The 13351-nt window shown below is 44.4% G+C and overlaps 1 protein-coding gene across 10 annotated transcripts in view; it reads left to right on the top strand.

Moving 5' to 3' along the window:
• LOC139539067 (1-phosphatidylinositol 3-phosphate 5-kinase-like) overlaps positions 1–13351 on the top strand; it is a 36035-nt gene that overhangs the window by 12660 nt on the left and 10024 nt on the right. For 6 of the 10 annotated variants that reach the window (XM_071341780.1, XM_071341778.1, XM_071341774.1 and 3 more), the window contains 19 exons: positions 118–207; positions 2016–2154; positions 2365–2522; positions 2700–2811; positions 3013–3160; positions 3897–4061; positions 4340–4399; positions 4573–4702; positions 5041–5221; positions 5489–5563; positions 5679–5786; positions 5887–6027; positions 9999–10125; positions 10398–11083; positions 11204–11368; positions 11637–12011; positions 12316–12416; positions 12569–12640; positions 12777–12948. In XM_071341780.1, coding sequence (XP_071197881.1) covers positions 118–207; positions 2016–2154; positions 2365–2522; positions 2700–2811; positions 3013–3160; positions 3897–4061; positions 4340–4399; positions 4573–4702; positions 5041–5221; positions 5489–5563; positions 5679–5786; positions 5887–6027; positions 9999–10125; positions 10398–11083; positions 11204–11368; positions 11637–12011; positions 12316–12416; positions 12569–12640; positions 12777–12948 — 3205 coding nt within the window. The remainder of the gene's footprint in view (positions 1–117; positions 208–2015; positions 2155–2364; positions 2523–2699; positions 2812–3012; positions 3161–3896; positions 4062–4339; positions 4400–4572; positions 4703–5040; positions 5222–5488; positions 5564–5678; positions 5787–5886; positions 6028–9998; positions 10126–10397; positions 11084–11203; positions 11369–11636; positions 12012–12315; positions 12417–12568; positions 12641–12776; positions 12949–13351) is intronic. The other 4 variants (XM_071341781.1, XM_071341779.1, XM_071341773.1 and 1 more) reach the window with 2 other exon arrangements.

The following is a 13351-nucleotide window of genomic DNA, read 5'->3' as shown; positions in this document are numbered from 1 at the left end:
AGCCCTACCATATTGACACTTCTGCATACGTCTACCATAACTAGTTACGGTAGTGTTACATGGACGTCAAAGTCAAATGATTTAGTTCAGGTATGAATTAGTTTGCGTGTGTGTCAGTTTGATTCACCAGGAGTCTCAGAGCAGAGGTATGAATTCTAGACTGACTGGGCTTCAAGAGGATGGAGGCAAGTCCCCAATAAGGAAGCGGTGAGTGTCTGCTTTTGGTCCATATTTTTATAGAACCCTTTTACAACTAGTTTTTTCCCAACTCTGTTTAGGGCTTGTATTTTGGTGCCCTGTTCTCTGATGGTGCACCCTACAGAGAGAGATATACGTGATATATACAAAAGTATGTGGACACCCCTTAAAACTAGTGGATTCAGCTATTTTAGTCACACCCGTTGCTGACAGGTGTATTAAATCGTTGCAACACTCCCTACCGAGTTCCAAACTGCCTCTGGAAGCAATGTCAGCACAAGAGCAGTTCGTCGGGAGCTTCATGAAATGGGTTTCCGTGGCCAAGCAGCCTCACACAAGCCTAACATGCTGACCAGACCGGACACGTCACGTGCGCGAGCGTTGCAAAATACATTTCGAAATCCATGTTATTCAATTATTGCACCCACACTGCTCGCACGCGCCAACGAGCGTCTGCGATGCCAAGGGCTAAAATAGAACTCCTTTTTATTTCTGACGCAGATCGCGCTGCAAGTCCTGCCTCTCCCATCTCCTCATTGGTTTATAGAAGCAGGTACTCACGTGCCATCTCCTCATTAATTATACACACGTGGGTGATTGAAAGACGAACTGATTTGCCGGTTGTCGTGGTAATACTATGAAAGTGTAGATGCGATCACCATATAAGTTCAAAGATGAAAAAGCCTGGAAGGAGGAGAGACTAGAAACGATTCGGTTGTCCGTTTTATGTGTGGATTAATTGTCAGAGTAGAGGGCCTTGTGCATTTCAGGTAAAATAACTCAATGTTTATATCCCAGGACAAATTAGCTAGCAACAGCAAGCTAGCTAAATAGGACAAATTAGCTAGCAAGTGCAAGCTAACTAGCTAAATTGCCATACATGTTTAATGCTTTTCGACCTGTCCCCAAATTAATGTCATTGGTTCAGAGTTTGTTTTGATATTTTAACCTGCGTGTCGTGATCGCGTTTGGTGTAGGGGGACAAAATACATTTATGCACAATAGCGCACGCGCACAGCCGGTTTGGGTTCCGTGTTAGATCACCATGCGGGATGCCAAGGATCGGCTAGAGTGGTGGAAAGCTCGCCGCCATTGAACTCTGGAGCAGTGGAAACACAATCTCTGGTGTGATGAATCACACTTCACCATTTGGCAGTCCGACGAACGAATCTGGGTTTGGCGGATGCCAGGAGAATGCTGCCTGCCCCAATGCATAGTGGCAACTGTAAAGTTTGTTGGAGGAAAAATGGTCGGGGCTGTTTTTCATGGTTTCAGCTAGGCCATTTAGTTCCAGTGAAAGGACATCTTAACGCTACAGCATACAATGACATTCTAGACAATTCTGTGCTTCCAACTTTGTGGCAACAGTTTGCGGAAGGCCCTTTCATGTTTCAGCATGACAATGCCCCCGTGCACAAAGCGAGTTCCATACAGAAATGGTTTGACGAGATCGGTGTGGAAGAACTTGACTGCCCTGCACAGAGCCCTGACCTCAACCCCATTGAACAGCTTTAGGATCAATTAGAACGCTGACTGCGAGCCAGGCCTAATCACCCAATATCAGTGCCGACCTCACTAATGCTCTTGTGGCTGAATGGAAGTAAGTCCTCGCAGAAATGTTCCAACATCTAGTGCAAAGCCTTCCCAGAAGAGTGGAGGCTGTTATAGCAGCAAAGGGGGGACCAACCCCATATTAATGCCTATGATTTTGGAATGAGAAGTTCAAGGTTTCTCCCCCACATGAACACACACATACTCAGAGAAATAGAGTGCAGAATGCCCTGCAGGTCCTGTAATGCCATCCCTGTCATATCCAGGTCAGCCAGTGTGACCAACCTGTCCCTGGACAGGTCTGGCTCCTCCATGGTGCCCTCTTATGACAGCTCAGTGAGCCCCCAGACCAGTAGGACCATGCCCAAACCTGACCACAGTGAAGAGGAGAGGAAGATACTGCTGGTAAGGATTCTCTCTGTCTTTACTTTCCTCTTTCCCCTTCTATATATCTCTGCATCCCTTTCTCTCACTCTCTCCCTCCTTTCCATCTTGTCCTTACCCTCTATTCTCTTTCTAGCCCTGTCTGTATATTTTTTCACTCCAATTTACACTCCATTGTTGACAAAGCATACAATAACAGATTTTTCACCGACTGACTTTCATGACATGTAGGACTCGTCCCAGCTCAAAGACCTGTGGAAGAAGATTTGTCACAACACTACTGGCATGGAGTTTCAGGACCACCGCTACTGGCTCCGTACATACCCCAACTGCATTGTGGGGAAGGAGCTGGTCAACTGGCTGCTGAGGAGTGGAACCATCTCCACCAGGTATAGACATACTGTATCATGGCTACCTGACTGATGTCTGAATAACAATATTGTATAAAGAAGAGATTACATGAGTTAGAAAATGTTTTCTCTCTTGCCTACATCTTCTCTCCCTCTCTCGCTCTTCCATCTTTCTCTCGCTCTGTCTGTTTGTCTCACTCACTCATACTCTTACAGGGCCCAGGCAATAGCCATTGGTCAGGCTGTGGTAGACGGTCGTTGGTTGGACTGTGTCACTCACCACGACCAGCTGTTCAGGGATGAGTACGCTCTCTATCGCCCCCTCCAGGTGAGATACTGTTTTGTGGGAATAAGGGGACGAGTCTGCATACTTCTCCCTATAGCCACTTATTACATGTAGCCACTCCTCCAACAACTTTGTGCAGCAGTGATGCCACTGCAGCCGAAGGGCGCTAAAAGCTCACCACACTTCAATTAAGAGGGTGATGGTAAGGATGATGATGATGATGATGTTCTGTCTTCTCTTCAGAGCACAGAGTTCTCTGAGACCCCGTCTCCTGACAGTGACAGTGTCAACTCTCTGGAGGGACACTCAGAACCCTCCTGGTTCAAAGACATCAAGTTTGACGACAGTGACACAGACCAGGTGGCTGACGAGAATGACTATGTCACAGCCAGTATGTATCCCAGCATGCCTTGTGACTTTAGCCCTCAGGCTAAACATTACAACAACCAGCATCATATCTATGCCTGCTTTCTTCTTAAAGGTCCAATGCAGCCATTTTCTTCTCAATATCAAATCATTTCTGGGTAACAGCGAAGTAGGCCTTGAAATACATCCACAGGTACACCTCCAATTGACTCAAATTATGTCAATTAGCCTATCAGAAGCATCTAAAGCCATGACATAATTTTCTGGGATTTTCCAAGCTGTTTAAAGGCACAGTCAACTTAGTGTATGTAAACTTCTGACCCACTGGAATTGTGATACAGTGAATTAATCTGTCTGTAAACAATTGTTGGAAAAATTACTTGTGTCTTGCACAAAGTAGATGTCTTAACCAACTTGCCAAAACTATAGTTTGTTAACTAGAAATGTGTGGAGTGGTTGAAAAACGAGTTTTAATGACTCCAACCTAAGTGTATGTAAACTTCCGACTTCAACTGTATATAAAAGACACTAGGCCTTTAATATTGAGAGTAAACAATAGGTAGTTGAGTCTTTCTGTAATGCCTTTGAGATTTCTCTTAGTATTTCTCTTACTACTGAGATCTTGAACTATATAACTAGTGTGTACTCCCCCTCCATGCTGTTATGCATTAACAAAACAAATTACATGTTTTCAATGTGCTAATAAAGATCTAACAATCAATCAATCAATCAATCAATGCACCCCCCCTCCCCCTCGTCAGACTCATCCAGCCCCAGTAAGAGGACGTCAGTTAGTAGTTTCCAGTCAGTGGTGGATAGTGACTCTGCTGCCTCCATCAACCTCAATATGGAGCAGGACAACGTCAACTTCCACATCAAGAAACAGTCCAAGTACCATGTACCCCCGCACCCCAAGGAGCAGAAAGGTACGGCGCAACAAACACACACACTGTCCCACCCCCATCGTTTCCACCTAAACAGGGACAGTCCTATCCCTCTTCACTAGAATGATGGGTTGCTATTGTCTTGCTGAAAGCAAACGCCTTTACGTAGACTTTTATTTTGATCGATTCACCTTAATCTGCAATAGCATACAAAGAGGAACTTAACCTATTTGTTTGCTCAGCCAGTTCCCATAACAGTTATACGTTTATGGAAGGTGGAGTTGTGTATTTATGCATTTCTCCTCTTTCTCCTATATCAGAGTACCTGGTCTCAGAGGACGGAGGACAGAATATCTCCATCAGTGACGCTTTCATCAAAGGTAGGAACTCCCCACTTCCTAGTTTAGTCTGGCTTCGTTATGGATATTTTTTTGCAATTGGTACACTTTTCAACTCTTGAGCAGCTGTGTATTCATTCTATTGAACAAGCAGTTGGTACTGAACCTAATGTACTGTAGCTGTAAACCAAGCTATCGCTCTCTGTGTGCTGCAGAGTCCCTGTTTAACCGTCGTGTGGAGGAGAAAGCTAAGGAGGTGCTGTTCACTCCTCTGGGCTGGCACCACAGCTCCCTGGACCAGCTCAGAGAGGAGAACGGGGAGAAGGAGGCCATGGAGAGGCTACTGTGAGTACAGTCGGATAACTTTAGAGGTTTGAAAGTTGCTCAAATGTTTGTCAATCCTTTTTTTTTGTTCATTAAATATGTATGTGAGTACAGGAAATGCTAGGCGCTAGTGAGAAGTGGGAGGTTTGGATCGTAAAGACTAGTCTCTAGCCTACTAAATTGAACTGGAACTGAACATATAAGTCATTCTTTAGACGAAGTAGAGATCTCTCAGTATGAATTAGTGTACTATGGTGTTATGTAAACATTTTTAGCTGGTGACAATGCATGTTATACTGGCCAAAAAACAGCTGTTTTCTCTTGCAAAGAAAACGGCTAACTTCTCTCCCCCTCCACAGCTCTGCCAACCACAGCCACATGATGGCGCTGCTGCAGCAGTTGCTGTACAGCGAGTCCCTGTGCCTCTCCTGGCGTGACATCATCGTTCCCGTGGTGAAGCAGGTAGTGCAGACGGTGCGGCCGGACGTTCGCAGCTGTGATGATGACATGGACATCAGACAACTGGTTCACGTCAAGAAGGTACCTCACTGACAGTGCTCTATTCTGACTTGAGGTCTGGTTGATTAACTCGACTTTCCTTGCAGGTCTCCATATTGACCTCAATGAACGATTTACGCAAAAGTCTGCGTTGCCTGCATTTCTTTCAACTCTGAATCAGGTCTTAGTCATTTGGCTTTACTTAGACTGCACATACTGCAGGAGTAGACTGATGAGTGATTTTAGGTAACCAAAATGGCTGTCTTTTAAACTTCATTCTTTCTGGGGGTTTTTTTGTTGTTTTTTTAGATTCCTGGAGGGAAGAAGTTTGACTCTGCGGTAGTGAATGGCTTTGTCTGTACCAAGAACATTGCCCACAAAAAAGTAAGTTCCCTTCTCTTATGTAACAACTACCATCTCTCCCTGTAAACACAGTCAGAAGGATGCAGTTTATTGCTTGTCTGTGAACTCAATAAAGTACAATTTGATAATATTTTAGATGAACTCGTACATCAAGAACCCCAAGATCCTGCTTCTGAAGTGTTCTATAGAGTATCTCTACAGAGAGGAGACCAAGTTCACCTGCATTGACCCCATTGTGCTTCAGGTCAGCCAGTTAGTAATTCCCCATTTGCTAGCACCCATCCACAATTTCTAGAAATTAAGAAAAAGAAAATGTAATCTTTGTCAGTGTCTTTGTTACCCAGGAGCATGAGTTTCTGAAGAACTATGTTCAGCGTATAGTGGACGTGCGTCCCAACCTGGTGCTGGTGGAGAAGACCGTGTCTCGTATCGCTCAGGACATGCTGCTGGAGCACGGCATCACACTGGTTATCAACGTCAAACCGGTCAGTAGCTCTCTGTACTGCTAGTAAAATTATTAACGGGTGTTATCAATGTCAAACCAGTTGGTAGTGCCCTGCCATCTCTCTAGCTCTCTGTACTAGCTAGACTAGCCTGGGTTGTGTTTCCAAACCCACCTTTAGCAAGCTTAAGAACATCTTACTTGTGTAGCTTTTGTTAGTTTATTTTTATTTAAAAAAAATGCAAATAGATTTGGGTTCTATCAATGTAATTGTCTGCATCATTTACAATCATATATATTTTACACACACACACACACACACACACACACACACACACACACACACACACACACACACACACACACACACACACACACACACACACACACACACACACACACACACACACACACACACACACACACACACAGTACCAGTCAAAAGTTTGGACACATCTACTCATTCAAGGGTTTTTCTTTATTTTTACTATTTTGTACATTGTAGAATAATAGTGAAGACATCAAAACGATGAAAAAACTAAATGGAATCATGTAGTAACCAAAAGAGTGTTAAACAATTCAAAAAATATTTCAGATTATTCAAAGTAGCCACCCTTTGCATTGATGACATCTTTTCACACTCTTGGCATTCTCTCAACTTGCTTTTTTAAAACTTTTGGTGCCAACGAGAATAACAAAGTAGTCAAGACGACTAGCTTCATTGAGCCTCTGCCATTGAGCCTCTGCCATGTATGTCTCACTAGGTCGGGATATTTAAGCCTCCATATATGCACTAGTTCCAATATATCCATGACTTTCTGGATTTCCTTGTGCATGAGGGGAATAGTTTGTAATGTGATTTCCTTTATGGTCCATTGAGGTATTTAAAACCGTATTATAAACTCCCACCATAATAGTATTGTATTGCTTGTAGGCTTGATTTATTATATATATATATACAGTGGGGAGAACAAGTATTTGATACACTGCCGATTTTGCAGGTTTTCCTACTTACAAAGCATGTAGAGGTCTGTAATTTTTATCATAGGTACACTTCAACTGTGAGAGACGGAATCTAAAACAAAAATCCAGAAAATCACATTGTATGATTTTTAAATAATTAATTTGCATTTTATTGCATGACATAAGTATTTGATCACCTACCAACCAGTAAGAATTCCGGCTCTCACAGACCTGTTAGTTTTTCTTTAAGAAGCCCTCCTGTTCTCCACTCATTACCTGTATTAACTGCACCTGTTTGAACTCGTTACCTGTATAAAAGACACCTGTCCACACACAATCAAACAGATTCCAACCTCTCCACAATGGCCAAGACCAGAGAGCTGTGTAAGGACATCAGGGATAAAATTGTAGACCTGCACAAGGCTGGGATGGGCTACAGGACAATAGGCAAGCAGCTTGGTGAGAAGGAAACAACTGTTGGCGCAATTATTAGAAAATGGAAGAAGTTCAAGATGACGGTCAATCACCCTCGGTCTGGGGCTCCATGCAAGATTTCACCTCGTGGGGCATCAATGATCATGAGGAAGGTGAGGGATCAGCCCAGAACTACACGGCAGGACCTGGTCAATGACCTGAAGAGAGCTGGGACCACAGTCTCAAAGAAAACCATTAGTAACACACTACGCCGTCATGGATTAAAATCCTGCAGCGCACGCAAGGTCCCCCTGCTTAAGCCAGTGCATGTCCAGGCCTGTCTGAAGTTTGCCAATGACCATCTGGATGATCCAGAGGAGGAATGGGAGAAGGTCATGTGGTCTGATGAGACAAAAATAGAGCTTTTTGGCCTAACTCCACTCGCCGTGTTTGGAGGAAGAAGAAGTATGAGTACAACCCCAAGAACACCATCCCAACCGTGAAGCATGGAGGTGGAAACATCATTCTTTGGGGATGCTTTTCTGCAAAGGGGACAGGACGACTGCACCGTATTGAGGGGAGGATGGATGGGGCCATGTATCGCGAGATCTTGGCCAACAACCTCCTTCCCTCAGTAAGAGCATTGAAGATGGGTCGTGGCTGGGTCTTCCAGCATGACAACGACACGAAGCACACAGCCATGGCAACTAAGGAGTGGCTCCGTAAGAAGCATCTCAAGGTCCTGGAGTGGCCTAGCCAGTCTCCAGACCTGAACCCAATAGAAAATCTTTGGAGGGAGCTGAAAGTCCGTATTGCCCAGCGACAGCCCCGAAACCTGAAGGATCTGGAGAAGATCTGTAGGGAGGAGTGGGCCAAAATCCCTGCTGCAGTGTGTGCAAACCTAGTCAAGAACTACAGGAAACGTATGATCTCTGTAATTGCAAACAAAGGTTTCTGTACCAAATATTAAGTTCTGCTTTTCTGATGTATCAAATACTTATGTCATGCAATAAAATGCAAATTAATTACTTAAAAATCATACAATGTGATTTTCTGGATTTTTGGATTTTTAGATTCCGTCTCTCATAGTTGAAGTGTACCTATGATAAAAATTACAGACCTCTACATGCTTTGTAAGTAGGAAAACCTGCAAAATCGGCAGTGTATCAAATACTTGTTCTCCCCACTGTATGTATATATATATATATATATATATATATATATATATATATATATATATTATTTATTTATTTATTTATTTTCAAAGAGCGTGGATCATCATTATTTGGATCATATAGATTAATGAGCCAAATCAATTTATGGTCCAATAACATATTTAAAAGTACCATCTACTATGCGGATCTGTTTTGGACAATTTGCACATTCAGATCAAAATGATTGTTAGTTAACATCATCACACCTTTTGAGTTTCTTTACCGTATCCCCTCCCAGTCCTATTTCCACAACACTTAATCTAAAATTGTTGAACGAGTTTCCTGTAAACAATAGATATTCTATTCCTTCTCTTTTAGCCAGGTAATAACCGATTTTGTCTTTTCTTATTATCTGTTAAGCCATTACAATTATAACTGGCTATACTTATTTCACCATTTACCATAAGTTTCAATTCTATTCATCATAATGTTTGTAACCTTACCATTTAAAAAGTACCGTAATGATTGCGTGTCCATGTAGCTGTACCATGATATTTGCACTGCTACTGAGTAAACCTCCAATTGTTCTCCAAATAAAAATGTCCATCCTGGATGAAGAATAGTTTTATTCTATTCCAACCGCTAAAACCTCCCCCCATCCCAAGTTGGATTGTCGTCCCAGTGACTGGCAGTCCACCCCTATCCAGCTGGATCCTAGGGCCTTTGAGAGATTGGGACCCATCCTTTAATAAAAAAAGCAGACAGTGCCACCCACGGAAAAGCAGCAGATTAACTGCCAAAAGCATTTCCAACACCCTCACCCTGATTTGTATTGTATACTGTTATTTAAAAAATATACTAATACATATGCAAGATTTTTATCTGAATTTTTTCCCACAATTAACACATAGTGTAATAATGTAGGCACTTTAAAGGAAAGATTGTTAACTATAACCAGGACTGACATTACAAAAATCAAATTCTTTGGCAAACAATTATTGGGATTCATCCTATACTGTCCCTAACATCATTACCCCTTAGCAACAGATGTGGGATACATACTCACACTTTCCCCACAAACAACCACAAGCTAGAATGTTGAACAGTTACTCCATCTCCGAGCCAAACTCGAAGACTTGATGTGTGAATGCATATACAGTTGTAGCTGTTTGAGAAGGAATGCAACATTTAGCAAGAATGGTTAAGCAAATCTCCCCAGTGTCAAGTACACCCCACTCCCCTAAAACGCACACGCTGGTCCACCGTTGTGACCATTTCCCCAAGCATCTCTGAGCAGTCAGACCTTTTATTTTGTGCTGCTAGGTGCCACAATAATCCCCCCCCATGGGATACTGCAGCTAGTGTTTCACTACACTTTATGATGGTGTCTGTTGCCATGTTAGCCTGTTCTTCTGCTTAATCCGTTCACTGTCTATTAGCCGTACCTGCCCTCAGTCTCTTTCCCACCTCTGCTTCTCTGCAGCAAGTCTTAGACAGGGTGAGTCATATGACCCAGGGGGACCTGGTCATGTCCATGGACCAGCTGCTCACCAAGCCTCGACTGGGAACCTGCCAAAAGTTCTACCTACACTCCTTCCAGCTGGCCAACAGTGAGTGGAAACTACTCTGCCCTCAACATGCTGCTTTTAGTGTACATCTTACATATCTACATTTTTAAATCTCTTTATCTTAGATATTGGAAGCCGTTCATAACACTTATTTCACTTAAATAATCCAACACATGAAACCAACTGCAACCAGGTGCTCTCATTCACAACGTCCTCCAGCCTAGACTAGATGTATCTACATGCTCATTCTGACTCTCCTGAGTGCCACAGCACAACTATTGCATGTGTTCTCCTCTTTCCCTTTTCTGTGACAGATGAGTTGAAGACTCTGATGTTCTTTGAGGGCTGCCCTCCCCAGCTAGGCTGTACCATAAAGCTTCGCGGGGCGTCTGAGTACGAGCTGGCCAGGGTTAAAGAGATCATCATCCTCATGGTGTGTGTGGCTTACCACTCCCAGCTAGAGATATCCTTCCTCATGGATGAGTTCGCCATGCCTCCCAGCCTTGCCAAGACCAGCTTCCCCTGTCTCCTGGAGAGCACTACCGTCGAGGAGGAGGAGAGCCAGGAAAATGAGACCGACCAGAGCACCCTCTCCCAGGGAGGAGAGACTGTGCTAGGGGACGAGGAGGAGAAGCCTTCCCTGGGGAAGTCTGTATCGGAATCCTCCTCGCCTAAAGATGTCGAGGTTGTCAAAGTCACCAAGAACCAACTCCTGTCCTCCTCATCCTCCCTGGTGGCCGAGGGGATGGAGTCAGCAGAGGTCATGACCTCCACGCCGTTGTCCAATCCCCTGGCGCCGCCACCACCCTACCTCATTGATGACCTGGAGGAGTTGACAGATGAGATTGGACTGGAGCAGGGGGAGGAGACTGAGGGGGGGAGCGGGTCAGGGGTTCTGGGGAGGGGTGAGTCGCAGGAGGAGAGCTCTGGTTCGGAGACGGCTCCCAGGCTGTTCAGAGACCCCCTGCAGGATGACACAGGGCTGTTTGTCACAGAGCAGGTGAGGATTAAGGCTACATGCAGAAACACATTGGTTTTAATAAGAAAAAAGCATTTTTTAATTGACTTCCATTGTCCTCCAAGAGTGTTCAACAATATCCTTGTCTGTTCTGTCACCCAGCAGGTGGCCTCGACGGACGACCATCTCAGGACGCTGACGGCAGGCTTCAAACAGGAGCTGAAGGACATCATCCTGTGTGTCTCCCCCTTCATCACTTTCAGAGAGCCCTTCCTCCTCTCCCCCGCTGGCCTACGCTGCCCCAGCAGAGACTACTTTCCTCAACAGGTCTGTTTGTTTACATTGACTGTATTTATTGAATGTTTTTCAACCTTTTACATTTTTTTTGTTCAGTAATGTACAATAGAAGATCAGATAATCCGTTTATGTAACCATCAATTCCTCTGTACTCTACATCGTTGGTCATAGTGAAGATGTCTACAAAACATGGTTGTCATGTATACGCAATATGCCGTCTCATAACACTTAACTGCTGGGCGACTGATCAATAAGATATTTTTATATTTGAGATGTAACATACTAGTTCCTCGTGCAGGTGTACCTCTCCCCACTGCTAAACAAGGACTTCAAAGAACTAGACGGTCGACGTAAGCGACAACTCCTCAAAGACTCCACCCCATCAGGTGGAGGCATGGCCAACGGAGGCCCTCGCCCCATCCAGGTGTTACCCTCCCACCGCCTTACCAGTGCCCGCATCGCAGAGCATCTGGGCAGCAGCCAGGACTTGGCCAAGATGCTGGCAGACTACCGTGCCCAAGGAGGCCGCCTCCGACAGGAGGAGGCAGACCCCTTCGCCCAGCCCCTACCCAAGCCACCGGTCCGGGAGGCTCTGCCGCCCAAGCACCCCGTCAAGGCTGATAGTGAGGAGGAGAAGCCAGCGGGACAGAACGACATGACCTGGGCCTCCAAGGTGAGACATGGCCAGGTAGTTAGGACACATCACAATATAGGAGGTAGATGGCGCAGATCTCCAACAGTCTCACTGATGTATCTGTGGCGTTAGATAGGTTGTTAGATTGTTTGTAATGGAATAACTATCTTAAAATCTCCCTTAACCAGTGGTAGTTTACTGATCAATGTGCTACTGATGAGAGCTCACCACTTCCCTCTCCAGAGATATGAAGTCAGGGCTGAAGAGAAGCGCTTTATTGGATTGTAAGGCATTATGTGCTGTTTTTATGCTGTCGTTGACCACCATTACTTATGTGTTTCAGCTGGACTGCCTGAACCCAGTGAACCATCAGAGACTCTGTGTTCTGTTCAGCAGCTCCTCTGCCCAGTCCAACAACGCCCCCAACCCCTGCGTCAGTCCCTGGTAAACCCCACCCAACCCTGGTGGTCTTCAATTCAATACTGCTTTATTTATCCCCTTAGGTGCAACAGAAGTGTTGCGTACCAGCTGTGAAAGACCAACTGACTGAATTTTGAAAGGTCAGCTATTCACAAGTACTTATTTGTTCTCAACAGGATGGTCACGATGGAGTTCTACGGAAAGAATGACCTCACACTAGGAATATTCCTGGAGAGATACTGTTTCAGGTGAGGGGGGAAATCTGAACCAGACAAATTGTTGTATTGAATTTACAATAAAACCTTTTACATCCATTTGGTTGTCACTGATATGTAATAAAATATAACTCAATGAAGCACCTCTTCGTGTGTGTGTGTTTTACAGGCCGTCCTATCAATGCCCCAGTATGTTCTGTGAGACTCCCATGGTGCACCATGTGCGGCGGTTTGTCCATGGCAGTGGCTGTGTTCAGATCGTACTGAAGGAGCTGGACTCTCCTGTGCCTGGATACCAACACACCATCCTCAACTACTCCTGGTGCCGCATATGCAAACAGGTACAGTCACTTTTTAATCAGTGTTTCCTTATCTATTCCATGACTACCCCAGGACTACACATTTGCTCTATAGCTAGCACCCCTAGTTCAACAAATGAAATGCTTGCTAATCAGCCAGTTCTTGGCTAGAGCATAAAGCTGCTGTCCAGGTCTGCTTAGCTTCAATCTCTCACACAGCTTTGATCCTTGTATTCTACTCTACTATACTCTCTTCTACTTTACTCTAATATACTTTACTCTCTTCTACTCTACTATATTTTACTCTACTACTATACTATAATTTACTCTCTCCTACTCGCCTACTCTACTCTCTTCTACTCTACTATAATGTACTTTTCTACTCTACACTTTATTTTACTCTAGAGTAGGAGAGAGTAGAGTAGAATACAAGGATCAAAGCTGT

Source organism: Salvelinus alpinus, chromosome 14 (assembly GCF_045679555.1).
Source record: "Salvelinus alpinus chromosome 14, SLU_Salpinus.1, whole genome shotgun sequence".
Lineage (NCBI taxonomy): Eukaryota > Metazoa > Chordata > Actinopteri > Salmoniformes > Salmonidae > Salvelinus > Salvelinus alpinus.
Note: the sequence above shows the minus strand (reverse complement) of the source record. Positions and strands in the feature narration are given on the sequence as shown.